Source organism: Esox lucius, chromosome 3 (assembly GCF_011004845.1).
Source record: "Esox lucius isolate fEsoLuc1 chromosome 3, fEsoLuc1.pri, whole genome shotgun sequence".
Taxonomy (NCBI): Eukaryota; Metazoa; Chordata; class Actinopteri; order Esociformes; family Esocidae; genus Esox; species Esox lucius.
In genome coordinates, this window is record NC_047571.1 from 14,071,623 (window position 1) to 14,098,939 (window position 27,317).

The 27,317-nt window shown below is 39.6% G+C and overlaps 1 protein-coding gene across 7 annotated transcripts in view; it reads right to left on the bottom strand.

Annotated features, from left to right (window-relative positions):
- LOC105019106 (dipeptidyl aminopeptidase-like protein 6) overlaps positions 1–27,317 on the bottom strand; it is a 101,690-nt gene that overhangs the window by 13,010 nt on the left and 61,363 nt on the right. For all 7 annotated transcript variants that reach the window (XR_002196453.2, XM_013131866.3, XM_010885036.4 and 4 more), the window contains 6 exons: positions 11,660–11,774; positions 5,733–5,831; positions 2,110–2,204; positions 1,944–2,018; positions 1,798–1,850; positions 1,287–1,368 (listed from right to left, as the gene is read on the bottom strand). Coding sequence is in view for 6 of the 7 variants with exons in the window: in XM_013131866.3 (XP_012987320.2) it covers positions 1,287–1,368; positions 1,798–1,850; positions 1,944–2,018; positions 2,110–2,204; positions 5,733–5,831; positions 11,660–11,774 (519 nt within the window). In the remaining variant the exon portion in view is untranslated. The remainder of the gene's footprint in view (positions 1–1,286; positions 1,369–1,797; positions 1,851–1,943; positions 2,019–2,109; positions 2,205–5,732; positions 5,832–11,659; positions 11,775–27,317) is intronic.

Here is a 27,317-nt window from a genome sequence, read left to right on the forward strand (position 1 = left end):
TGTGGAGCATAAGTAAGTGTGCGTTTGTGTGTGCAGTATATGTTAGGTTGTCTGTGTCTGTGTAGCCATGTCTGTTTGTGTGTTTGCTTATGTGAGTGAGTGTCTTTAATTCTGTTCATGTGATCTACCTGAGTACATGTGGGGTCCTCAAGTCAAGTCCCAACAAAGAGTGAAACGTGAGAAATAGAGTTTTCATAGTAGGGAAAAAGTTACATCTTCCTGTCTTACTATCCTTGTGTGGAACTTTGTATTGTTCATGCATTCATGGAATGATGCATAGGTGATGTCACCAACAATTCATACAGGCTTTAACATGCCAAATGATTACATAAACAAATCGGAGAATAACTAACTGGTTTTATCAGATGAGAAAATAATTCCACTCAAATAACTCCTTAACACAGCTGGAGCTCTTCATTAAACACTCCAAACATCATAACAAAAAGGAAATAATCAGGTATTAGCATTATGCAAATGTAACTGCTTTCTTCCCTAGCAGTCACTCGTATAATAGCAGTTTAGTCCAATAGATCTGATGAAGGGTAAAACGTAATAGGAAAGAAATACAAAGGAACAGTTTGAGTTGTAGTTTTATAGTAATCCCAATCTAAAGCAAAAGCTGTTGTAGTAATAGTACTTCAATCTAAAGCAGTTATAGTAATAGTACTCCAATTTAAAGAAGTGGTAGTAATAGTACTCCAATTTAAAGCAGTTATAGTAATACTACTCCAATCTGAAGCAGTTGTAGTTATAGTACTCCAGTTTAAAGCAGTTGTAGTAATAGTACTCCAATCTAAAGCAGTTATAGTAATAGTACTCCAATTTAAAGCAGTTGTAGTAATAGTACTCCAATTTAAAGCAGTTATAGTAATAGTACTCCAATTTAAAGCAGTTATAGTAATAGTACTCCAATTTAAAGCAGTTGTAGTTATAGTACTCAAGTTTAAAGCAGTTGTAGTAATAGTAATTCCATCAAAATTGCTTTCACCACTTCTCTTTTTGGAGGACCTTTCTCCTTTCAAAAAAGACTAACAATCACTGCTGTCTGCTTCAACCATAGCAACAGCTTTTGAACAGTGACCTCCCGATGTGTCTGTCAACTCAACAACTTCATGACATGCCTATTATTTGAAGAGAAATATTTGACCAGGTAAGTTGGCTGAGAACACATTCTGGTCTTAGCTACCCTGCTGCCCTGTCTATTGTGGTGTTACAACACAGAGCAGCTTTGCGGCGTGTGGGACAGTCAGGGTAAAAACAGATGAATAATCAAGTGTGTCTCTCACCAGCTGTTGGCCTTTGGGTCCCCATCCAGCATACTGCAGGGGGGCGTTCCGTACCTCAGGTGGATTCAAGCTCCATGTCTCTCTGTTAAGGTACAACACATTCTGTTACTGCATGTGATTCAGGGTGAATGCCTCAGACCCGGCACAAAGAGTCTGGACATTTTCCACTGACCTAGCTAGATTGCTACTGTTTTTTTTTAAATCTGTAATCAATCATCCAGCCAAATTTAGCACCGTAAAAGTTTGCTTAGCCTGAGGTATAAATATGGAGTAGCTGTAAAATCAGGCCAGACTGAGCGTGCAACAGTGGAGCTTCACATGGAGTTTCAACTTCATCCACCAGATGGCAGCACAGCCAACCAGGTGCATGGATGTGACATCATTGGCGTTTAGGATTTACAGCAATCTTCAAGAACATGAGAACAAACAGCCATTCTCACACAAAAATCGACAGAGACAGGCAGACAAACAAAAAGATAGACGCATAGACGGGGGGGGGGGGGGGGCTTACGGGGTACGTAGACTGCAGATGATATAAGAGGCCGTGTAGGAGTGTTGGTAGACCTGCAGAGACAAACACAGCCTGAGCATCCAGAGGTCAGAAACACCCAATCTACTCCGCGACAGAGGCAAGCGGCGGTCTGTGGTCATACTCACTGGAACCACATTGTAGGCCAAAAGAACGTGCTCCATGTCTGGAGATATTTGGTACTTCGTGGCCTTGTACATTTCCTGTATAACAGTAAGAGTAAAGGAGTTTAAGACAAGTTTTATTTAAACAATGATCAATATTTTGTTGAAATAAATATAACCTTATACTCACAAACTTCCTGTTTTCCACCAAAATGACTTTCTCCTGTGTTTCGACATTGAGTTTGATCACATCCCCTTCTCGTGTTCGATATAGTAATGTATTGTCTGTAATCAATGAAAACATTATAGCTGACATTGCATTACATATTGAAAGATGCACTGTTTCCAACAGATATTTTATGGCAGATATACCAACCTCCCACCATTGGAGGCGCTCAGGGGCCAGATGTCTAGCCTGATAACTCACACAGAAGTGCACTACTCAATCGATCCCCACATACTGTTCTTTATTCTGACACTGCCCGTGTTAAAGTTGTTTGTGGTGAAGTCAAAATGGTGATATGTAATCAGTTATCAGTTATGTAAGCAGTTGTATCATCTCTAACCAATCAGAGTATCAAAGCCGATGACATGTTTTAAAAATGTAGATTTACAATCATGTGTTCTGGCTCTGGTTTCCTAAATCGATCAGAAATATTAGGTTATTTCTGCACTCTGACAAACGCCCAGGAGGGACACAGAGAAGACTAGGGGAAGCATAGCGATCAGCTGGACAGACAATTTTAAATGGGGCACAGTGATAAGACAGGAGCCAGCATTATATTGTAGACATTGTGGCTGTAGGTTGTGACTGACCCAATGTGTTGTACCAACGGTGGGTTCATAACTAGGCCAACATACTTCTTGGTTTTCCTCAGCTCTGCTGAGAGGTGTAAAAAAGGGTAGCGCTGTTTTCTGGCCACTTTCTCAGTTACACTGTGTCCTCTTTGGCTACATTCATCTACCAAGAGTAGGGCAGGGAAAAGGCCCCTGCCGCGCCAACCCATTTTTCTACCCAGTTTTTGATTAAGGCCCTGCTTTATTGCTGTAACCCCCAGTGGACTCGGGACTGTTCAAGTGGAGATACATGTCTTCCAAAGTTCTGGTTCTTATCAGGCTGCTTGATCAAACAGAAAGTTTAGACCAAAATCCCAATGCACCAGAGGGGAGGCACTCTCTGGCCTCCTACCTTGATTGAGCTCAAAGGAGCACAAGCCACCACAGGGATTTGATAGAGCGCAGCGAGGCAAGGCAACTATATTTCATTACTAACCCAGATGGTGCTGGCCAGTTGCACCAGCCCTTTGGGACCCCTGCACTGTGTTTTTACTCTACTAATAAAGGACAATTGAACAGCCATCTCAGCCGGCGCAATCACAAAATAGTGCTGACATGGTGATACTTGTAGGAGTTCATATAATGGCATTTATTTGGAGTGTTTTTCTATTTAATTAACTTCAAGACCGGTTCCTGTACTCTGTCGTGAAAAGCTTTTCTGTTCCACCAACCAAGTATTTGTTGAGTCATGACAAACCCATCACAACAGATCCATTCAGAACCACAGAAAGCATACAGATGTAGACTCGTAATTTGATCACATTCTAGCAGGAAAATATTATATGTTTGAGGTTTAAAAAGGCTTCCAAAGTTTGAAATTCTGTTTGACTTTTATTCGACCAATAAAACAGAATGAAAGCAAAATCCACTAGTCCTGAAGGCATAATGGACAAGTGTTCCAGTCTCTAATCTCACTCAAAGCAGAGGTTCTAGGAGGCTGATCCAAGCATTAAATGGCCTGAATTATTATAACAACCAACAATTTATGAACAGTTTACATGAGTGTTAATCATTTAGATATATACTACCAGTATGATTGTTGCAGCCATATTGTCTCATTAACATTTACCCTGTTAAGCAGTCTCTGTTCATTTCAAACTTGACATTTAACTAGTGTAAGATACTTATTGGAATCAATGATGGTAATCAATGATAGCCACATGCCTGAGGTAAACTGTGAGTATGGCTAATTTATTTCATCCCAGTGCGACCAGGTGGTCATTAAAACAGCAATAGATCTATTATTTATCAGTTTAAATGAAACCAACAAAGCAAACATTCATAAGGATTTGTAAAGTATACAAGGCTGCCCTATCCAACACATTAGCTGTTAGCATCACGTGTTGAGCTGATGGTACTCACTTTGACAAGGAAGAATATCAGACAATGAATCATTATCACTGTAACAGGAAAGAAGATGCATAGACCATTCCCATGTGGTATTAAGACAATGAACAAGCTTTGTGTGCGTTTCTGTGTGTGTGTGTGTGTGTGTATTTATGTATGTATGTATGTGCTTGGTGGACTGAATTACTAAATAAGCAGCTTTTGCTACAGCCTATGTCAATGACAATTAGCCTTCTAGTCAAAAATAACATTTCCCAAAATAGGAAGTTTGCGATGATGACAAACAAAACCTGTTTAAGCAATAATCCAGACAAATCATAGGATATTATAAAAGGTAGGGTAAGTTGCTTTTAAACAACATTGGTGCATTTAGTCATGAGGATGGCCCCATGACTAAATGTGCAGGATATGACCGGAACACTGCCTAAGATTGTTCATCTCTGCATAATAGCATGTGTTGAAATGCTAGTTATTTGGTGGTCAGAGCCCCGGTGCTTCTAATGTGGCTGTACTTTGCGTGTTTTCTTTGTGTGGCGTTAATTATTATCATGGGTAATCTGTTGAGCCCTTTAGCCAACTGTTAAACCTCTCTGAAGTCAACATTTCCCTCCATATTATTTTGGCTGTCTTGTACTGAAAACTCTGCAGGGAAAAACACAATTAACAGGATTTCAAAGTCATGGAAGGTGTGACTGGGACAAAATGATCTGTTATTGTTTCAATTATTAACTCAGATTAAATTCTTTCCCAAAATATCCAGATTGAGTGATTATAAAGACATATTATGTTACTTCACAGTTAAAAACACAGGTTATGTTAATGCCGCATACCCTGGCTACATTTATGAACCAGAAGTAGAAAAATAAATCTGGTTCAGATTATGTGCTTTCTGAGAACAGTCAATGAAAGGAACGAAGTAATTGGAATCTTCAACACTAGAGGGCAATCAGAAGCTGAATCCAATATTCATGTGTGTGGAAACTAGCTTGCAACTTTTGTTAAAAAAAGCCTTAATGGATCTGTCCTACATCTGATTCATTTAAGACGTGTCTGTCCTGTACAAGCTCTGCATTACAGTATATTGTAGAGACAGTTTAGTGTATACCTGGACTTATTATAGAATTCCATATATAATCTATCCCAATGGTATGGGATATACTCTGTGGTGTGACCATGGTGCAGGCAGATACATTTCACAATTCCATTGGATTACATGGCTCTGTCCATCTCTCTGTATAACACTAAATGAGTTATGCTGGCTCTCTGTCTCTGTTGTACTGAATATCCATGAGACTATAACCATGTCTATTGATACTGACTGAGTTGTGGGCAGAGTGAAACAGTGTGCCTGTACATGAGGATTTGGGTTTGTAAGATCAGGTTTAAATTCAATAGGCAACTGAAATCCTGTTTGTATTTCCATATGTTTCCATATGGTTTATGCGTGGTCCTCCTGTTTGTAAGTAATAGCACTATAACTGGAAAAGCAATTGAACTTGGAATGCATTAAGAGATACAGTGACTGCCTTAGTAATCTTTGTCCCTTGGATAAATGGGATGCTTCATTTGTCAAGTGATATGTACCAGCTTGTGCTTCGGTTTCAAGTGGTGGGTCAAAGGTCAACTCACCGCTGAGCCAGGTAGCGCCGGGGTCGTGCACTTGCAGTTCTTCTCCGTAGACGTCCTCAACGGTGACTTTCTTTCTAAAGGCAAGGCTATCATCCGCAACTGCAAGTGGAATAAACAAAAGAGGACAAAACAGGAGAGGAAGAGATGGAGTCCGTGACAGTAAGATGATGTTTCAATTATCCAGGCTCCACATGACACAACCCAGACAAGAAAATTCACCTGGTCACTGTCTCTCAGTAGTATGTTAACAGTTTAAAAGTTCACAGTTTGTTTATGACTTTAGTAGTCTTCAGCTGATGGGTAATGATTTTTTTTTTATATTTTACATCTCCTGCAACACGCCTACACGATCATCAAAACATTCCAGCTAACATCTGTCAGAGCTGGGCTGTTATATGCGGTCTCTGTCTCTGGAGATAGTAGAGCCCCCCCCAGCAATCTCCAACTCACAGACACAGCAATATAAGAGAGGTTACAAAGAGAAAGAGACACTTGACCCAGGATATCTTGTTATTGATCCAGCATCGATTAACAGCAGCCTGTTTTTCAGGCAGCCTGAACTCCCTCTTCCCCTAGCTACACAAAAATATTTCCTGCTGACCAGACAGGTGGACTAAAGGGAGAGTTAGGCCCTTGAGTTATATAGAGTCACTGGTGCGTGTGCGTTAACCCTTAAAACCCTAACCCTGAGGCATTGGAGCCTGTCAGTTCATTCAGGGTAACCCTGAGGATTATTAACCATTAAACACTTGAATGGACAATCATATGTGTCAGTGCCATTAAGCGCAAAGAATACATACAAATATGGTGTGTAAAAATAGAACTATCTGCATTTTGAAATCCCTTCATCCTTTACCCAAAGACCATGGAGAGGAGCTTGTTCCCAACATGAGGCCTATATCTCCTCGGATTCTCTGGCAATTACACAAGTGACTAAAGGTATTACTGCATAATAACATCCATTCAAGGAGACTGAATTGCATTACACATTAAAGCCCCATTACCTACGGGTAGGATGATCACACCTCATATCTATGAAAAACCAATATGCAATCTCCAAGACTGACATCTGAAATATGCTGGCATCTAAGGTGTCATTTCCTCCCACAATAACATATTGGTCCATAAGATCTGTTAAAGGTTTTCTGTTCAACTCCACATAAGCAATGTAGACGCCAGTTTTGCAATATGTTTCAGTTGTGTTTGATCCATATCCTTAACTCACCGTTTCTTGTGTGTGATACACACTAATTATAAACACACTTTTATAATGTAAGTGCTAACTTTAACTTAAGCAATCACATATCACAGCTTTTTGGTTATGAATATTCTGCTGTAATTAGCAGGCATTCTGGTTGAGTGATGTGAAACCCATATGACTAAACGTAACAACTCACCTAAAGTCCAGACTAAAATAAACAGAAAATATTTAATACTGCCCAACACCTTCTAGCAATCATGCCACATACAAAATAATTAAAATGAACACCCTATCAATCCACAACAACATAAAGGAATAGCTGACAGGCAGCAAAAAGGCCTTGTGTGTCACCGCACATGAAAAAACAGTGAAGAAATTAGACCGACAGCTCGAAAATATCCCCTATTGATTTTGTTCATGGAGTATGCAATTATCCTAACTAAATATAGCCTACAACACCACAACGTTACAATTAAGTACAATACTACTCCAGGCTTGAAAGTCTGAACTGCAGTGAAAATCTAATTTGACAAGTGGAGTAGTAAGCCATGTTGAAGGTTTTATTTAATTTGTATCAGTTCTGGGTCTAGTGGACAGATTTTTATGTCAGGAAAGGCACATGTTGGAGGCTGTATTTCTTTTGTGGACCATCATTCCCTCAAGTCATTCTACAATTTTCGGTGTGACCACAAATGCCTAACGCGTCAACATTACCTAACTATTTGTAATTTTACAATGTATTTTTTAAGATATTTTTGGGAGGAATTTTATGCTTTATTGAAAGAGCTGAGAAAGAGGAAAAGACAGAGGAAAGAATGTGCTGAAATAACAGTATTCCGGTATTTAATCTATGCTCTGGAAAACATGCTGAAATAACAGTAGGCCGGTATTAAATCTATGCTCTGGAGAATGTGCTGAAATAACAGTAGGCCGGTATTAAATCTATGCTCTGGAAAACATGCTGAAATAACAGTAGGCCGGTATTAAATCAATGCTCTGGAGAATGTGCTGAAATAACAGTAGGCCGGTATTAAATCTATGCTCTGGAGAATGTGCCAACATAACAGTAGGCCGGTATTAAATCTATGCTCTGGAGAATGTGCAACAGAGGTTTAGGCTTTGACTGCTAGACCACTCTATGTTAAGTGATTTCACATTTAAATGCACTACTTTTCTTTTGTGGCTTATCCTTTGACAGTTGAGAGCCTGTAAAGCTGACAGTTGAGAGCCTGTAAAGCTGACAGTTGAGAACATGTAAAGATGACAGTTGAGAACATGTAAAGCTGACAGTTGAGAACATGTAAAGCTGACAGTTGAGAGCCTGTAAAGCTGACAGTTGAGAGCCTGTAAAGCTGACAGTTGAGAACATGTAAAGCTGACAGTTGAGAACATGTAAAGCTGACAGTTGAGAGCCTGTAAAGCTGACAGTTGAGAGCCTGTAAAGCTGACAGTTGAGAGCCTGTAAAGCTGAAAGTTGAGAACATGTAAAGCTGACAGTTGAGAGCCTGTAAAGCTGACAGTTGAGAGCCTGTAAAGCTGACAGTTGAGAGCCTGTAAAGCTGACAGTTGAGAGCCTGTAAAGCTGACAGTTGAGAGCCTGTAAAGCTGACAGTTGAGAGCCTGTAAAGCTGACAGTTGAGAACATGTAAAGCTGACAGTTGAGAACATGTAAAGCTGACAGTTGAGAACATGTAAAGCTGACAGTTGAGAGCCTGTAAAGCTGACAGTTGAGAGCCTGTAAAGCTGACAGTTGAGAGCCTGTAAAGCTGACAGTTGAGAGCCTGTAAAGCTGACAGTTGAGAACATGTAAAGCTGACAGTTGAGAACATGTAAAGCTGACAGTTGAGAGCCTGTAAAGCTGACAGTTGAGAACATGTAAAGCTGACAGTTGAGAACATGTAAAGCTGACAGTTGAGAACATGTAAAGCTGACAGTTGAGAACATGTAAAGCTGACAGTTGAGAACATGTAAAGCTGACAGTTGAGAGCCTGTAAAGCTGACAGTTGAGAGCCTGTAAAGCTGAAAGTTGAGAACATGTAAAGCTGACAGTTGAGAGCCTGTAAAGCTGACAGTTGAGAGCCTGTAAAGCTGACAGTTGAGAGCCTGTAAAGCTGACAGTTGAGAGCCTGTAAAGCTGACAGTTGAGAGCCTGTAAAGCTGACAGTTGAGAGCCTGTAAAGCTGACAGTTGAGAGCCTGTAAAGCTGACAGTTGAGAACCCGTAAAGCTGACAGTTGAGAGCCTGTAAAGCTGACAGTTGAGAGCCTGTAAAGCTGACAGTTGAGAACATGTAAAGCTCATATTTGAGAGCATGTAAAGCTGACAGTTGAGAGCCTGTAAAGCTGACAGCTGAGAACATGTAAAGCTGACAGTTGAGAACATGTAAAGCTGACAGTTGAGAACATGTAAAGCTGACAGTTGAGAACATGTAAAGCTGACAGTTGAGAGCCTGTAAAGCTGACAGTTGAGAGCCTGTAAAGCTGACAGTTGAGAACATGTAAAGCTGACAGTTGAGAACATGTAAAGCTGACAGTTGAGAACATGTAAAGCTGACAGTTGAGAGCCTGTAAAGCTGACAGTTGAGAGCCTGTAAAGCTGACAGTTGAGAACATGTAAAGCTGACAGTTGAGAACATGTAAAGCTGACAGTTGAGAGCCTGTAAAGCTGACAGTTGAGAGCCTGTAAAGCTGACAGTTGAGAGCCTGTAAAGCTGACAGTTGAGAGCCTGTAAAGCTGACAGCTGAGAACATGTAAAGCTGACAGTTGAGAACATGTAAAGCTGACAGTTGAGAACATGTAAAGCTGACAGTTGAGAACATGTAAAGCTGACAGTTGAGAGCCTGTAAAGCTGACAGTTGAGAACATGTAAAGCTGACAGTTGAGAGCCTGTAAAGCTGACAGTTGAGAACATGTAAAGCTGACAGTTGAGAACATGTAAAGCTGACAGTTGAGAGCCTGTAAAGCTGACAGTTGAGAGCCTGTAAAGCTGACAGTTGAGAGCCTGTAAAGCTGACAGTTGAGAGCCTGTAAAGCTGACAGTTGAGAGCCTGTAAAGCTGACAGTTGAGAACATGTAAAGCTGACAGTTGAGAGCCTGTAAAGCTGACAGTTGAGAGCCTGTAAAGCTGACAGCTGAGAACATGTAAAGCTGACAGTTGAGAACATGTAAAGCTGACAGTTGAGAACATGTAAAGCTGACAGTTGAGAACATGTAAAGCTGACAGTTGAGAGCCTGTAAAGCTGACAGTTGAGAACATGTAAAGCTGACCGTTGAGAGCCTGTAAAGCTGACAGTTGAGAACATGTAAAGCTGACAGTTGGGAACATGTAAGCCATCTGTTTCTAATGTATTTGTCCTCTTGCTAAGTTGTGCACCGGGGCCTCCCACTCCTCTTTCTATTCTGGTTAGAGACACTTTGCGCTGTTCTGTGAAGGGAGCAGTACACATCGTTATACAAGAACAATTTCTCGCATGGAATAGCCTTAATTTCTCAGAACAAGAATAGACTGATGACTTTCAGAAGTAAGTTCTTTGTTTCTGATCATGTTGAGCCTGTAATCAAATTCAAAAATGCTGATGCTGAAGAAACTACTGTAGTCTTAAGAAGGCCAGTTTTATGGCTTCTTTAATCAGCACAGCAGTTTTCAGCAATGCTTACATAATCGCAAGAGGGTTTTCTAATGATCAATCAGCCTTTTAAAATGAACTTGGAATAACAAACACAACGTGCCATTGGAACAGGACTGATGGTTGCTGATAATGGGTCTCTGTACGCCTACAGTATGTACATAATCCATAAAAAATCTGCTGTTTCCAGCTACAATAGTCATTTACAACATTAACAGTGTCTACACTGTATTTCTGACCAATTGGATGATATTTTAATGGACAAAAAAGTTATTTTCTTTTCAAAACAAGGACATTTCTAAGGGACCCCAAACTTTTGAACAGTACTGTATATTTTATATAATTATAAATACAGCTTCAAAATGTTGAAAATGTGGATTCCCACTAGCTGATAATTGTCAGCTGCTAGCTCTGATCATTGTGTAATGAGACAGAAGGGGTGACCGAGTTTAACTGTTAAACTCATAAAGTCTAGAACTTCACAAGAAAGCAGATCCTCCTCTTTTTATATTGGCAATCAACCTCTGTCAAAGGTGACCAATTGAATAGCCTGTACTGTAGCGAAACTATGCAAACAACAGCTTTGTCTGATTTGGGTAACTCGTTGGATCCGAAAATGTTTAATGTCACAGATAACCCAGCAAAACATTTAGATAACCAAAGGTTATACCTTAAATGAAAAAGTTATAGAATACAACCAACTTTTCCTTGTTTTGTTGCTCAACTAAGCCCCTCCACCCTATGCCATTTCACTTATCGACTCAATATAGTCATAGATTATGTGATTTGACTGGACAATGAGTATTTGGAGATTAAAAGCCTTGGATTGAGGAGAAGCGGTTGGTAATTTTTGCACAAATCGATGAGACCCGGCTCAATTGAATCCCTTCTGGTATCTTCCTACCTTGTTTGTGATCCATCTTACTATGCCCCAAAAGCCTTTTTTCTTCTCTTATGTGCTGTGTGTGTGGTATAATCCAAATGCGTGTAACGTATGATTCTAAGTGCGTTTGTGGCGTGTTGGTGTCAGTATCATGAGTGTGTGTGTTGTTGGAACTGTGTCATTGTGATGTGTGTGACGCAGCGGTGTGTGTTACGTACTTGGGGTGAGCACAATGACAGAGGTGACGATCAGAGACAAGATGACACAGATCACCAGCAGGGCGATGACGATCCCTTTCCAGTTCCTCTGCGGAGGGGCACTGCCCACCAGATCCTGCAACACACGCACACACCAGTTACAATGAGAGTCGGAGGGAACACACGCACACACCAGTTACAATGAGAGTCGGAGGGAACACACGCAGCAAGGACATGTTACGTGTTACGTTTTCTGCTATCTTAAGCCGCACTACAACTAGCGCCTATGACAATCTAGGTGACAGAACAAGCTGGAAAGGCAGTTCTGCATGTTAATAACGCGCTGCATCGGGAGTTTCGGAGAACCCTTCACCAGAGGTTTTTGAGACACCTTTACACTGTTCCCCGCCCACACACTCTGTACGACAGATCACCATCATGCACCTTGCAGTCATTCAACATCCTCCCAGGAGGAGCCTCTCTGCATCTCTCTCTGCTGGAGTGCTGCCGTTTCTGCTCCCGTTTCAGAAACGAGATAGAGACGACAGGCACACAGAGAGCGGCAAAAATAATGAGCCTCTTGTTTCGTACAGATGGCAGCGGGTCTATCATCGTCATTACTCGAAACACGTAGTCTTCCCTATTACTCAGTCAAATCGACATAACACATAGTCTAACTGTGGAGGTGCAGTAGTGTCGTCTTGCTAGAAAGGCCGGCATGATGTTGTATGTACACACTACTCAGACTGACGGCTGTGGTAACGAAGAATGGAGATAGGCGCATGAGCCTGTTTCTTTAATGTTCAGAGCATACAGTAGAGGGAAAAGTGTCCTATAGGTTAAGCACGGTTAAGGGAAGCCTGATGAATCGTTATTTGTTGGTATCCAAGGCTAATTCTGGCATGGTTCAACTAAAAGTGTTATAGAAAAAAACAACTCTGAATTTGGCTGCATGTGTAAACGCCAGCCATAGAAATCAGGAAGCAGGCTAGACTAATTGATGCAGAGAGACTGTTCTCTTGGTTACCAGTCTCTCATCATTAGGGCCTCTCTCTGGCTGTCTTTACAAACGAAGACCAAAACCTTTGGCCACTAATTGGTCATTGACAAATCAGATCTTTTACCATTAATTGGGCAAAATATCTAAATTAGACTTCTTGTGTAAACACGGTCTCTGAGTAGCGGTGCTGGGGGTACGGAAAGATCAAGCTGAAGTGGGAACAAGGCAATCAACAACTTTGGATCAATATGGATCAGACGTTCCGTCTGAAACTATGGTGGGGGTAGTGACTCATGCAAGCTTGTGTCTGGGTTAGCTCATGTGTCTGATAACACCAGCAGTTGCCTACATTATTGAGTCAGAGACAACTCCCAGATATTAAACTGATGGTGAGATTAGGGTCTTAAACAGAGGAAATGAATGTGCCTGTGTTATCACCTCCTAATGGAAATGACCCAACACTGTGGATTTAGCAGGAAATCACAGTCTGCTGCCCTCTGACCTCCACCAGGAATAAACAAATGAATAATACAATATTCAGATCAAATGTTCCGATCAAGCCTCACTGTCAATTATGGTGTAAAGTTTCCAGTGAGAAATATTAAAACCTGTCAACCATTTGAAACACTTTGAAAAGAGTCCTTCAGAGCATTAACGTTATGGTTCATAACCCACAGCAGAGGTCACATACAGTATATCATTAAGGTAACGGTTCATAACCCACAGCAGAGGTCACATACAGTATTTCATTAATTAGGATTAAAGGGGATTATGTCCCTTGGGGATCCTTACAGTGTTTCTCAGAAGTATTAACACTCCTTGGACATCTACACAATTTACTGTGTTACAACATAAAATCAAAAAGTATTTAAAGGTTTCTGTTACTGATCAACACAAAGTCAATAAAATGTACAACTTGTTCTAAATAAAAAACAAATACAAAAAGAAAATAATTGATTTCAGAAGTACCAACCCACGTTCGTTAATGTGTGGTAGAGCCACCTTTGGCCGCAATTACAGTCATTGTTGTAGAGTCTCAACCAACTTTGGATGTCTGTACACAGTCATTTTGGGGTTTTCTTCCAGGATTTCTCTGTAGTTTGCTCTATTTATTTAGCATATGCTTTCCAGCCCTGATGCAGAAAAACATCCCCATAGCATGATGTTGCCACCACCATGCTTCACAGTAGGGATGATGGCCTTCTGGCAAACTTTAGCTGAGATTTTGCCTCTCTCATGCAGGCCACTTTGTGAAGCACCCGGGTTATTGTTGCAGTATGCACACTGGCCCTCATTCATGAAAACTGTTGGACCTCTTTGAAGTGAGCGTAGATTTCATCACAGATTATAAATCGTATAAAGCCGTGGACACGAGAACGCGCTGCACCTGTCCTTATTTACATATGACAGACCCATAATTTATGCGGGTGTTGCGATCATCAACCTATATATTGACAGCTTATAGCATAAATTATAGCCTGAAACAGCTCATTAACCATTCGTCATTCTCCATGGCAAAATCAGCGCAGTTATGGAACACACTTTCACGTCTCAGCCCAGAGCCAAAGTCCTTTAGAAGAGCAAGCTCTGCCATCATTAGGGTGACTGCTCAACCCAGAACCACTGGTTTATTTATACTCTCACTAGTCAATTTAAGACCTGACACAGATGTGGTGGCACAAACAGGTAGTTTAGTTCCAAAAAAGGCTTGATGCAACGATAACCATAAAATGCAACAATGGCTGACCAAAAAAATATATACTAGGTCAGAACCTCACAATATGATCTCAATATGTCGATACTACAGGTCTGAGTGACTTAGGAAAAGCAAGGAAAAGCTAGTTTACTTGTCTAGCGTATTACATACACAAAGGAAATGCAAACCTTACAAACGCATGAACAACAGAATGAGATAGAAATAGTGAAATAAATAATACATGAATATGTAAGTGATACAATATTTAATATTGTGGTACGTTGGTGTGTTATATTCCTCATCATCTTATTTTATATTCTTAATTATTATTAGCCTATATTTTTGGTTGTTGTTACTGAGGCTGTTACGATTGTTGTTTTTCGTGATATTGACGGTCTTATTCCATATCAAGCATGATCTTTTTTTTTGACATTGGTTTACATGTTCTCTGACCAGACGTGAGTTTGATCATAAGGATACGACAAAGACAATATTGAGAAATACCAGCTCTGTCAGTGAAATTATCTTAAGATCATTTTAAGATCAAATTTAACACACGTTTTATGAATGAGGGCCATTGTCTCCCAACTCAGCTGTGGCAGACTAACTCTATAGTTCTAGACATTGTCACAGTCATGCCATATTCTCTTCATTTCTTAATTATGACCTTCAATGTGCTCTGGGGGATATTCAATGGCTTGGATCTTTTTCACATCCTACTCTGACTGGGGCTTTTTAAGAAGCTCATTCTGGATTTGCAATGAATGTTTCTTCGACTTCATTCATGTAATTTCTGTTAGGATCCATACTAACAAATTGTGGGACCTCCTAGAGACAGGTGTACTTAACCTGAAACACTTTAATTACATACATTTGGACTTATGTGACAACTGGTTGATCTAAAGACAACTGGTTGATCTAAAGACAATTAATTGATCTAAAGACAACTGGTTGCACAACAGTTCATTCAGGTGTGTCGAAGCAAAGGAGGTAAATTCTGCAATCAATTATTTTCTCTTCTGTATGTGTAATTCATTTTGGACAGTTTTATTATTCCACTTTAACATTATGAACCTTTTTGTACTCCTGATTAAATGCAATTAGATTAATGTAGTCACACAATAAAACGTTGAACAGTCCAAAGGGGTGAACACTTTTGAGTCACTGTAGGTGGTTTGTATCATGTTTGAGAGACTTCTAGTGAGATGTGTTTCACAAATAGTCAGTCAGTAGCGAGGGAAATGTAATTGCGTGCTAAAATACACTCTATTATGTCAGACTATGTATTGAAGGGCCAGCAAAATCTGAATAATATATGTAGTTATATTTTAGTTTAGTTTTGCCAAGATTCCATGCTATATCGATCGCTCTAGAAGTAATTGGATGTGTAGTTGTGGTTGTCCCTGTTTGACAGAGCCATTGCGTGTCTTTCATGATCCTATCCTCAGCAGATAGCTAACTAGCTAACACAATCTGTCAGCCTGTTTATTGTATTATCTGGCAAGTTATTGAACATTTAGTAGAACTAATGGTGACATTATACATAACTAACTACCCTATTTTTTGTGGAGATGTGTCAAAATGTTAATGTTTGTGTTTTGAACACTGTAGCAGGATAACTGCAAAGATATAGCCTACTGTACAAAGCATTAGTGCTTACAGTACCGTTGCCTATATTTTATCCACTGGGCAAATGGTGAAAGGGCATGAATTTGCTTGTCAAAAATAAATGATCACTCAAGAAATGTATTACTACTGGTAAACGTTTGTTAATGCTACTAATTTCTGGTATGGTGTGAGCAGGATAATCAGGTCCGTAGTATTCAGAATGTGCTGTCTACTTTTGAGATCTGTTGTAGTTACATTTGGGCGCATTAGGAAATAGCACCAGACAAATGAATCATGAAAAAACACTTGAAAGAGTTCTGTATTTGCTTGTAATTAGTACAGCCAGGCACAGAACACCACATGAGCATGGTCAACGAACTGCAGTTATAAACAATAACTATAACAATAATTATAAAACAATAACTATTATTTCAGTCTTCTACATTTTATTTCTATTGTATTTGTAATTAGTACATTAATATATCACATACAGTATTAATGTACTAAGTTAAGAACTTTAGCAAACGTCACTTTAGTATTTAATGTGAGGTTAGATCCTTTAGCAGATGTCATATAGTATTTTATACATTAAGGTTTACAACCTTAACCTAAATGTCACATACAGTAATCATTGTATTAAGGTTATGGTTTAGAACCCATAGCAGAGGTCATACAGTATTATTCAATGCCATTCTATCCTTGGAACCGGGATCCATAAACATGACACGTTGGCTCTTTGCCAAACTAAATGGCTTTGCTCAGCAGAGCCAAAGCAGTCATCCTGACGCCAGTCTAACTAGCCTGTGTGAATATTCATTCTCTCGAGTCCTACCCTTCGTTTTCTTCTCCTTCAGTCTTTCATTACATTATCAACAGGCTCACAGCACTGCTGTTCAACATGTGTCGGGGCTGGCCTGTATGAGCGTTGGAGAAGTAAGAAAAATATGAAGTTTCTCCAAACACCCTGCACATTACTTCCTAATATAAATTATGCAGGTATCTATTTACAGGCCACCAAGACTATATTACCTTTGAGTAAGAGACTATTTCCATCTCTTTCATGTGTTTGCGTGCCTCTCAATTCCTGCAGCAACTGTCGGCAAAGACTTTGTCATTTCACTCAGCTCGCACACATCTGCCAGCTGCAGTCATCATTTGAACCGCCCACCTGGTAACCACTAGCTACTGTCATTCCCCCATATCTCAACTTCTACCAGCACAGAGCTAACGCTGCAGTGACACTGTGTGGATTTAGGCCCATTGTCTCCAAACCAAACATGTCAGGGTGTTTGTGTATGTAAACCTGCTGTGGCCTACACAATCGATTAAAAGGTTTGTGTACTCAGACTCACATAATACAATGAAAGGGAAAAATTGATAGGAAGAAACATACTGTAGCCAATGTCAACATGTTTGCTAATTAACATCAGTTCGGTACAGTAGCTATAACATTGTGCTGCTGTCAAGAAATGGGAAGTACTTTGAGATAACCAGGACTGAAAATGCTCGAATGAAACACCATGTACCTAGACCCCAGTTGGCCGCAACAACTTTCTCCCCACAGAATAACAATCAAAGGCAGACAAGTGTACAGATGTTCATCCTTTCCCATTGGCCAACAAGCCTTATGCTCCAGCTCCACAGTACACAAAATCACACTTTGACTTTCCCCCGAACAGGTAGACTCATCCACTGTCAACAAAAGGGTGTTAAGAATGCAAAAATGAAGTGCAGAACTCCTTAGAGAGCTCCTTTGGGCATGGCATGAGAATTCGCATGCATTAAGTTGTCCTCTTGTGTCAGCCTGCGTGAAAATCAAGCATGCATGCCCTGAGTTTGGTAACAATAAGAGGTTCCATTAATAAATGAAGACGTGAGCCATTTTCACCCCTGCTGTTCCCAGCAGAGACAGACACCAAACCAAAAACAGAGCCCTGTGGGGCATCTCTCTCTATTGTGCTTTTTATTCCTCTATATCTCTCTTTTTTTTCTATCTTTACTCCCTGTTTACAGTAGAGAAAACATCAAATTCTGTTTCCAATTGCTATTTTCTTCTGTCAGTTAGGTATGTGGGTGTCTACCTCTATCTGTCTCCATCTCACTAGCTTTCACTCGGTCCGTCTCCCTCTCTCTTTCTATCTCTCCCTCTCTCTATCTCTCCCTCTCACTCCCTCCATCTCTCCCTGTCTCCCTCTCACTCCCTCCATCTCTCCCTGTCTCCCTCTCACTCCCTCCATCTCTCCCTGTCTCCCTGTCTCCCTGTCTCCCTTTCTCTCTCTACACATATTGTGTGTGTATATATATATATATATAAATACACCGGTCTCCTTCTCAGTCTCTTTCTGTTTCTGCCTCCATTGCTCCATCTTGCCCCAATCTAGCCTCCCCATGAAAAAATCTGTTCTATTTCTTTATTCATCAGGTTAAATGATTAAAAACAAACAGAAAAACACAGTATACAGACAGAACAAGACATGCTCAAACACAACTTACATTTCTTTTAACACTGGTGTTACAGTGGTATTTAAGTTATGTAATTGCGGTTTTCCCAGTGTCCAAATCAGTGTCCAAATCAAATGTTTTTAATGAAAAAGCAACAAAATTGGATGTTGTAAGTCTTATAAATAAGGAAAATAAATCTAACTGTACACCTAGCAAGTTGCCGTGTTGTCTAGCTGTGTTCTGGGTGGTGATGTTGTTTGCGGAACAAATACCAAATGGATTGCTAAGAATAATCATGATACCATTCTGCCAGGTTCCTATGTAGTTAACATTTAATCAAGAAGGTTTTTAGGAAAGCCTTTATCTAGCAGAATATAGTACTTTTCATTAACATAATCGCTAACGGCGCATGCCTTCTTTACATATTAACAGGGGAAATCTTGTTTTGTAATTTCAGTTAATACCATTCTTGGATGCATTCTGTAAAAGGTTTTATGATAAACATGTTTATTTTATGTTAATTTGTATACATTTAGTTGATTAAGCGCCTTCAATACCTTTTTGAATACTGTTGAATGGTTCTTTCCTAAAATGTTGTGCCATTTAGAACTAAAAATTATTGCAATTGTTGTAAAAATGTATTTTAAATATTTCTTATATACTATCAGAAAAAAAATATTTCACAGTCAGAACATATTGGTCAAATTCAAGCACTTAAATCCAAACAAATGTAGACTGATTGTTCACACATGATCTTGACATATTTCCAGCCTGCTAAGGACTTACATTTTGAATGCTTTCAGATAGTTGTGCCTATGTTTTCCTCTAGGTTTACATTTTCAAAGACATCAAATGTACCTTATTCTATCACATTTTTTTCTTCAAATCATAATTCAACTATAATTATTGTATAAAATGTGAACATCATTCCTAATAAAGATAAATAAAAATGAATTGAATACAATATTTGTGGGAAAAACTCTTTTGATTGAAAACATTTTAACTAGGACTACAGAATAAAATGAAAGCTTCTAAAGAAGAAAAGTATATATTATTTAACGTCTAACATTTCTCATAGAAGGTGATGAGTAACGCTTTAGGGTTAAGGACAACAATTTACATGTTCACTCATTTACACTAAATAAGAATTTATACAGTGGGGAGAACAAGAATTTGATACACTGCAGATTTTGCAGGTTTTCCCACTTACAAAGCATTTAGAAGTCTGTAATTTTATCATAGGTACTCTTCAACCGTGAGTGACGGAATCTAAAACAGAAATCCAGAAAATCACATTGTATGATTTTTAAGTAATTAATTTGCATTTTATTGCATGACATAAGTATTTGATACATCAAAAAATCAGAACTTAATATTTGGTACAGAAACCTTTGTTTGCAATTACAGAGATCATACGTTTCCTGTAGTTCTTGATCAGGTTTGCACACACTGCAGCAGGGATTTTGACCCACTTCTCCATACAGACCATCTCCAGATCCTTCAGTTTTCTGGGCTGTCTCTGGGCAATACAGGCTTTCAGCTACCTCCAAAGATGTTCTATTGGGTTCAGGTCTGGAGACTGGCTAGGCCGCTTCAGGACCTTGAGATGCTTCTTACGGAGCCACTCCATAGTTGCCCTGGCTGTGTGTTTCGGGTCGTTGTCATGCAGGAAGACCCAGCCACGACCCACCTTCAATGCTCTTACTGAGGGAAGGAGGTTGTTGGCCAAGATCTCGCGATACATGGCCCCATCCATCTTCCCCTCAATACAGTGCAGTCATCCTGTCCATTTTGCAGAAAAGCATCCCCAAAGAATGATGTTTCCACCTCCATGCTTCACAGTTGGGATGGTGTTCTTGGGGTTGTACTCATCCTCATTCCTCCAAACACGGCGAGTGGAGTTTAGACCAAAAAACTATATTTTTGTCTCATCAGACCACATGACCTTCTCCCATTCCTCTTCTGGATCATCCAGATGGTCATTGGCAAACTTCAGACAGGCCTGGACATGCGCTGCCTTGAGCAGTGGGACCTTGCATGGGCAACAGGATTTATATCCATGACGGCATAGTCTCAAAGAAAACCATTACTAACACACTGTGGTCCCAGCTCTCTTCAGGTCATTGACCAGGTCCTGCCGTGTAGTTCTGGGCTGATCCTTCACCTTCCTCATGATCATTGATGCCCACGAGGTGAGATCTTGCATGGAACCCCAGACCGAGGTAGATTGACCGTCATCTTGAACTTCTTCCATATTCTAATAATTGCGCCAACAGTTGTTGCCTTCTCACCAAGCTGCTTGCCTATTGTCCTGTAGCCCATCCCAGCCTTGTGCAGGTCTACAATTTTATCCTAGATGTCCTTACACAGCTCTCTGGTCTTGGCCATTGTGGAGAGGTTGGAATCTGTTTGATTGAGTGTGTGGACAGGTGTCTTTTATACAGGTAATGAGTTCAAACAGGTGCAGTTAATACAGGTAATGAGTGGAGAACAGGAGGGCTTCTTAAAGAAAAACTGACAGGTCTATGAGAGCCAGAGTTCTAACTGGTTGGTAGGTGATCAAATACTTATGTCATGCAATAAAATTATTATAATTTTGTTTTTTTCTCATACAATGTGATTTTCTGGATTTTTGTTTTAGATTCCGTCTCTCACAGCTGAAGTGTACAGACCTCTACATGCTTTGTAAGTAGGAAAACCTGCAAAATCGGCAGTGTATCAAATACTTGCTCTCCCCACTGTATATTCCTAGGGACAGAAATAGCACTGCCTAGTAGGAATGACACAGTGTATATAGGATAATGACAAATATCTACAATTTCTATAAGTTCATAAATCAGTAAGTAATTGTTGGCACGCTCTACGCACGCACCTCTCTAACTCAGGTCTAATTAAAATTGATAGAACATGGTGTAACAACTATAATCTGTGAAGAAAAACTAAGCAACATTGGCAAACCCCAATTGTGGTACATGCCATATACATTTCAAGCAATACTTCCACAGTGACCATATATACAGGACTACACAGATAAATGGTGACACCATATACATGACTACACAGTTAAATGGTGACCACATATACATGACCACACAGTTAAAGGGTGACCACATATACATGACTACACAGTTAAAGGGTGACCACATATACATGACTACACAGTTAAATGGTGACCACATATACATGATTACACAGTTAAATGGTGACCACATATAGATGACTACAAGCTTCACCCAATAGTCAGAATATCACCTGATATATCCCTCAGATATCATGGTCATAGTACTGGCCTGAGACAGGTCAAGGGAGGAAAAACCCTGATCTGTGATTGGTTGGGCAAGAATGCCTGGGGGTAAACTACTCCCCTGAAATGCCATTATCAATAAATCATGGGTGTTAACTAGTGGGATTAAGAATGCATGCCACCCCAGCAGGGTATTGAGTTGAGGGATGACAGATAGGAGGACATCCGTGCGAGCGTATTCAGTGTGCCACCGCCCCACCCACTGGACACTGCTCCGTTCGGAAACTTGGAACCTTCTGTCTTTCGCAATCAATCAAAGTTTGAATAGGGCCAAATTAGTCAATTGCCTCAGGACAATGGGCACCATCCGCTCTTAGAATCAGATACCTGCTGTGGACTGTATGATTAAAAGGTCAACTCTATATAACATGTATATTGAAAGATGATGTTGGGCTTGAAATGAAGGTGCACCTGGGAGAAAGAGATTGAAACAGAGCCCTAAGTCAAGCAAAAATATATCCACTTGACACGGGCATGCTGCGAAGTGATTTGTTTCTGGATAAGGGCAATAAAATAAATTACTATTTTGCTACAGTTGGCTTATCTAATACATTTGGTATGATGTCAGAGTTTCCCCTGTTGTCAGTGGGCCACATGGTGCATTCTGGGTAATTCTTGGACAAAGGAGTGGACTCCTTCAAGGACTGAAAGGCAGTGAAATGAGGGCTAAAATTACTTCATTTTGGAATTGTGACATTACATACACTCACCTAAAGGATTATTAGGAACACCTGTTCAATTTCTCATTAATGCAATTATCTAATCAATCAATCACATGGCAGTTGCTTCAATGCATTTAGGGGTGTGGTCCTGGTCAAGACAATCTCCTGAACTCCAAACTGAATGTCAGAATGGGAAAGAAAGGTGATTTAAACAATTTTGAGCGTGGCATGGTTGTTGGTGCCAGACGGGCCGGTCTGAGTATTTCACAATCTGCTCAGTTACTGGGATTTTCACGCACAACCATTTCTAGGGTTTACAAAGAATGGTGTGAAAAGGGAAAAACATCCAGTATGCGGCAGTCCTGTGGGCAAAAATGCCTTGTTGATGCTAGAGGTCAGAGGAGAATGGGCCGACTGATTCAAGCTGATAGAAGAGCAACTTTGACTGAAATAACCGAGGTATGCAGCAAAGCATTTGTGACCCCACCGACAGTTGAAGACTGGAAGATTGTTGCCAGGTCAATGAGTCTCGATTTCTGTTGAGACATTCAGATGGTAGAGTCAGAATTTGGCGTAAACAGAATGAGAACATGGATCCATCATGCCTTGTTACCACTATGTAGGCTGGTGGTGGTGGTGTAATGGTGTGGGGGATGTGTTCTTGGCACACTTTAGGCCCCTTAGTGCCAATTGGGCATCGTTTAAATGCCACGGCCTACCTGAGCATTGTTTCTGACCATGTCCATCCCTTTATGACCACCATGTACCCATCCTCTCATGGCTACTTCCAGCAGGATAACGCACCATGTCACAAAGCTCTAATCATTTCAGATTGGTTTCTTGAACATGACAATGAGTTCACTGTACTGAAATGGCCCCCACAGTCACCAAATCTCAACCCAATAGAGCATCTTTGGAATGTGTTGGAACGGGAGCTTCGTGCCCTGGATGTGCATCCCACAAATCTCCATCAACTGCAAGATGCTATCCTATCAATATGGGCCAACATTTCTAAAGAATGCTTTCAGCACCTTTTTGAATCAATGCCACATAGAATTAAGGCAGTTCTGAAGGCAAAAGGGGGTCAAACATAGTATTAGTATGGTGTTCCTAATAATCCTTTAGGTGTGTGTACTTCCTGTAAAGAATTGCAGGTTCTTGAGTCATACCCAAGCTTTTTGGAACGGACTTTGTGACTATTAGCTTAGCAACTGTGCGATGCAGCATGTTCACAGCATGACTACTAAGACTAATCTCAAAATCTTTATTTAGAATATTTATGAAAGGATTTTCTGGAACACAAACCCCAGTGTTAAGGTGGAGACATAAGGATCTCATCATTACATCTAATACTTCTGGGTCTACTCGTTCCATACAATAAAGAGTACTGAACTCAGCCGTGGAAAAACATGTTTGATAGCTTAAGAAACGTAATGGAGCTCACATGCCAGTCATCCCTAAATCCACACAGTGTATTGTTGTTGCCCAGTTCAGCGGTGTCCTTTCACTCTTTTGAAATACACCAAAATAAAACAAGTGCATTGTGATGTCCTTTAGAATCCAGACAAAACCTCTTTAATGATTTATACCATAGCCTTTTATTCCTTTCTGTGATTTCTCTTATGGAATAAATTATTTAATATCTATTTTCTCTCATGAGCTACACCTAGAGAATGGTCTTTTCTGCTACAATGATCCTTGGTATTTTCCTCTTACCTTGGAATGGAAAATTGGTGAGTTTCAGAATAATTCTTATTTAGACTACATGAATCCATTACTATCAATGTCACACAGCAAAGTAATGAGAACCATATCAAATACAAAAGACATGAAGGCATCCTTTGTGTTTGTGTGCACGTTGTGTGAACAGGTTTTCCTATATAAATGGGGACAAAAACATAAAAGTTTCAGAAAAAGAGACTGATGGAAATATATTTTCAGTTTTGTGAAAGAAAAGTCACTTTTGGCTAATAGGTATAAGCTATTAATTACAACTAGGGTTAGGAAAAGAATAAGCATGAGGGTTAGGTATTATGGGTTATGTTTAGGCTTAGTCATTAAGTTTAAGGTTACGTTTTTTTAGGGTTATTTTGAGGTTAAGTGTTAGAGTTTGAGGTTAGGGTTAAGCAAAGAGACAGAGTGTGTGTGTGTGTGTGTGTGTGTGTGTGTGTGTGTGCGTGCATGCAGGTACTATTCGTTTTATTAAAGAAAATGTAATGTAAGAATTGTTTAGGGTTAGATGTTATGATCAGGTTTAGGGTTAGGGAAATAGCATTTGTTTTACTATCCCCACAAGGATAGTCGAAAAAAAATATGTTGTGTGTGTGCACGTCTGTGTTAGTGTGTCTGTGTATATTTGTATTTCCTCTTCAGTTACAGTCAGTAAAATGATATTTGTCCTTGAGCCAAAGAGGCTAAGTGTGGGTAACATCTATGAAATTAACCACAGGACGTCTTTCAGCTTGTGTTTCTGCCGCAAAAGTGAAACCACACCCTCACTACAACAAACTGCATCTATATCTGTGTGCAGCAGTGCCATCAATGACCTACTCTGCAAGCACTTTAACAAAGAACAACCACCTCTCATTGGCATGCACTTCTCAACAACAGAAACAAAACGACTGAACTCACAAAACACAGTTTGATTTATGAGTCATTTGATAAAATGGGCAGAGTCACACAGTAAGAGTCAGACTCAACCCCTATGTGAAACCACCCCCTCACAAACTGCTATATTGGTTTTACCATTAGGACCAAATTTACATGTTTATGGAATACTAACACGTAAATCTACAATATAGTAAACAAAATAACAGAATCACAATCACAGCCAGTTAATTTATTTTTTAGATTTTAAGTGTTAATTCCTGAATGTAACACATAGTATCATTCGGCTATAATTAAGCACTGCTTTAGGAGCCTTTTGACAAACTCCATGCAGATTGTCATGTGCCATTTACTGAGGAGTGGCTTCAGTCTGGCCACTCTACCATAAACACCTATTGGTGAAGAGCTACAAAGACAATTGACTTTCTGGAAGTTTCTCCCATTTCCACACAAGAACTCTGGAGCTCTGTCAGAGTGACCATCTAGTCCTTGGTCACCTCCCTGACAACAGTGAACAGGACCTTCTATAGACAGATGTGTACCTTTCCAAATCATGTCCAATCTAATGAATTTACCAGGTGGATTCCAATGAAGTTGCAGAAAAATCTCAAGAACAATTGGGATGGTAATTCCATATATCGACACTCGGAGTAAGGGACACAGAGACAAAGTTCTCTTTGTACATTATAACCGTTTTATTAATTATTATGCACAGAGACTATTATGAGAGACGCGTCAACCGCTTACACACACATAATCGTCTGAGGAGTCTCTAACTCAATATAGCTCATTCAACCATATATATCACATAGGAAAAAGGGGTGTGGTAAGATGTTGCCATCTGTCTCATGTCAATCAAACCCATTCCCTTTGTTCTATCACACAAGTCAAATGCTATCTTCCCCCACCTTATCCTTCCTGCCACAATGTTTACTGTTGTGTTTCACAATCAAAGTAAAGATCTACATATCAGGCAAATGGAAAGACAGACATTTCTCAAATGTACCTTAGTTCAAAATTACCATAACACGGTCAATGGACATTTTCACTTAGGGGTGTACTCACTTTTGTTGCCAGCGGTTTAGACATTAATGGCTGTGTGTTGAGTGATTTTGAGGAGACAAATTTACACTGTTATACAAGCTGTACACTCACTACTTTACATTGTAGCAAACTGTCATTTCTTAAGTGTTGTCACATGAAAAGATATAATCAAATATTCACAAAAATGTTAGGAATGTACTCACTTTTGTGAGATACTGTATATATATTTTTATAAATGTATAATTTTATATTATATATATATATATATATATATGAATACACTATTTTTAAAAACTGTTTTTTTAATCAATTTTAGAACAAGCCTGTAATGCAACAAAATGAGGATAAAGTAAAAAGGTTTGCTCATTAACACAAACTTTAGTAATTAAACACATTGATGATTATTATAATACAGTATCATCCTTGAGGAAAGATTACCAGCAATTATGAGACACCATGTTGCTCTACATTGTAAGTTAATATAATTATACTTACAATGAATTACGGGTGGTGGTATACAGAATTATGATTCTTCATGAGTCTTTTTTAGTATCTAGAACTCTACTTATATCGCATTATTTAGTCATTTTTCAAACAAACATTGTTGATTCAAAAGATATCTTATATGTTTTTTCCACTTCCTCCAGAATAATGTAATTTCTATTATATATCACATCAGAGTCAAAAGCTCTAGAGGAGAACCATTTGCAGAGTTACAGATTTCTTTATAACCTACATCTTCCAGCTCAAATCCATAATACATTTAATCAGCCAATTTTAGATCACAGGATTGTTGAATACTTGCTGCTCATTGGCTATAACATTTGTAGAATATTGCTCAGTTTGGCTGGGCCAGCTCACGCATTCCTGATATACGGGCCCAGTTGGATGTGTTCAGGACAAACATACAAGACCCATAACCACGGTAAAACACAGGCAAGGGAGATTGTCTGGTACGGAGAAATTAATAATCAGGAAGATGTAATCCCTAACACACCTCTTTAAAGGTAAAATGCAAGACCATTTTTTATAAATATTTGTGCGTTTGTCTGATATAGACAGAGATTGGTTGTACCAAACAACGCAAATGTGTCTTGTTAGCTGAATGGAGCATCGCTTCTCAGACAGAGGTCCAAGGATATACAGTGTATGTTATAAAACTAGCATATTCAAATATTAAACTTTTACATTTCAGTAACTTCAATTGATAGCAGTAAGGTTTGAATTCATAATAGGTTCTTACAGTATAAGACAAATAACATAATGAACCTTTTTCCAGTTCAGATGTGAAAGACTGTCTTATTGGTGGCCTTCTT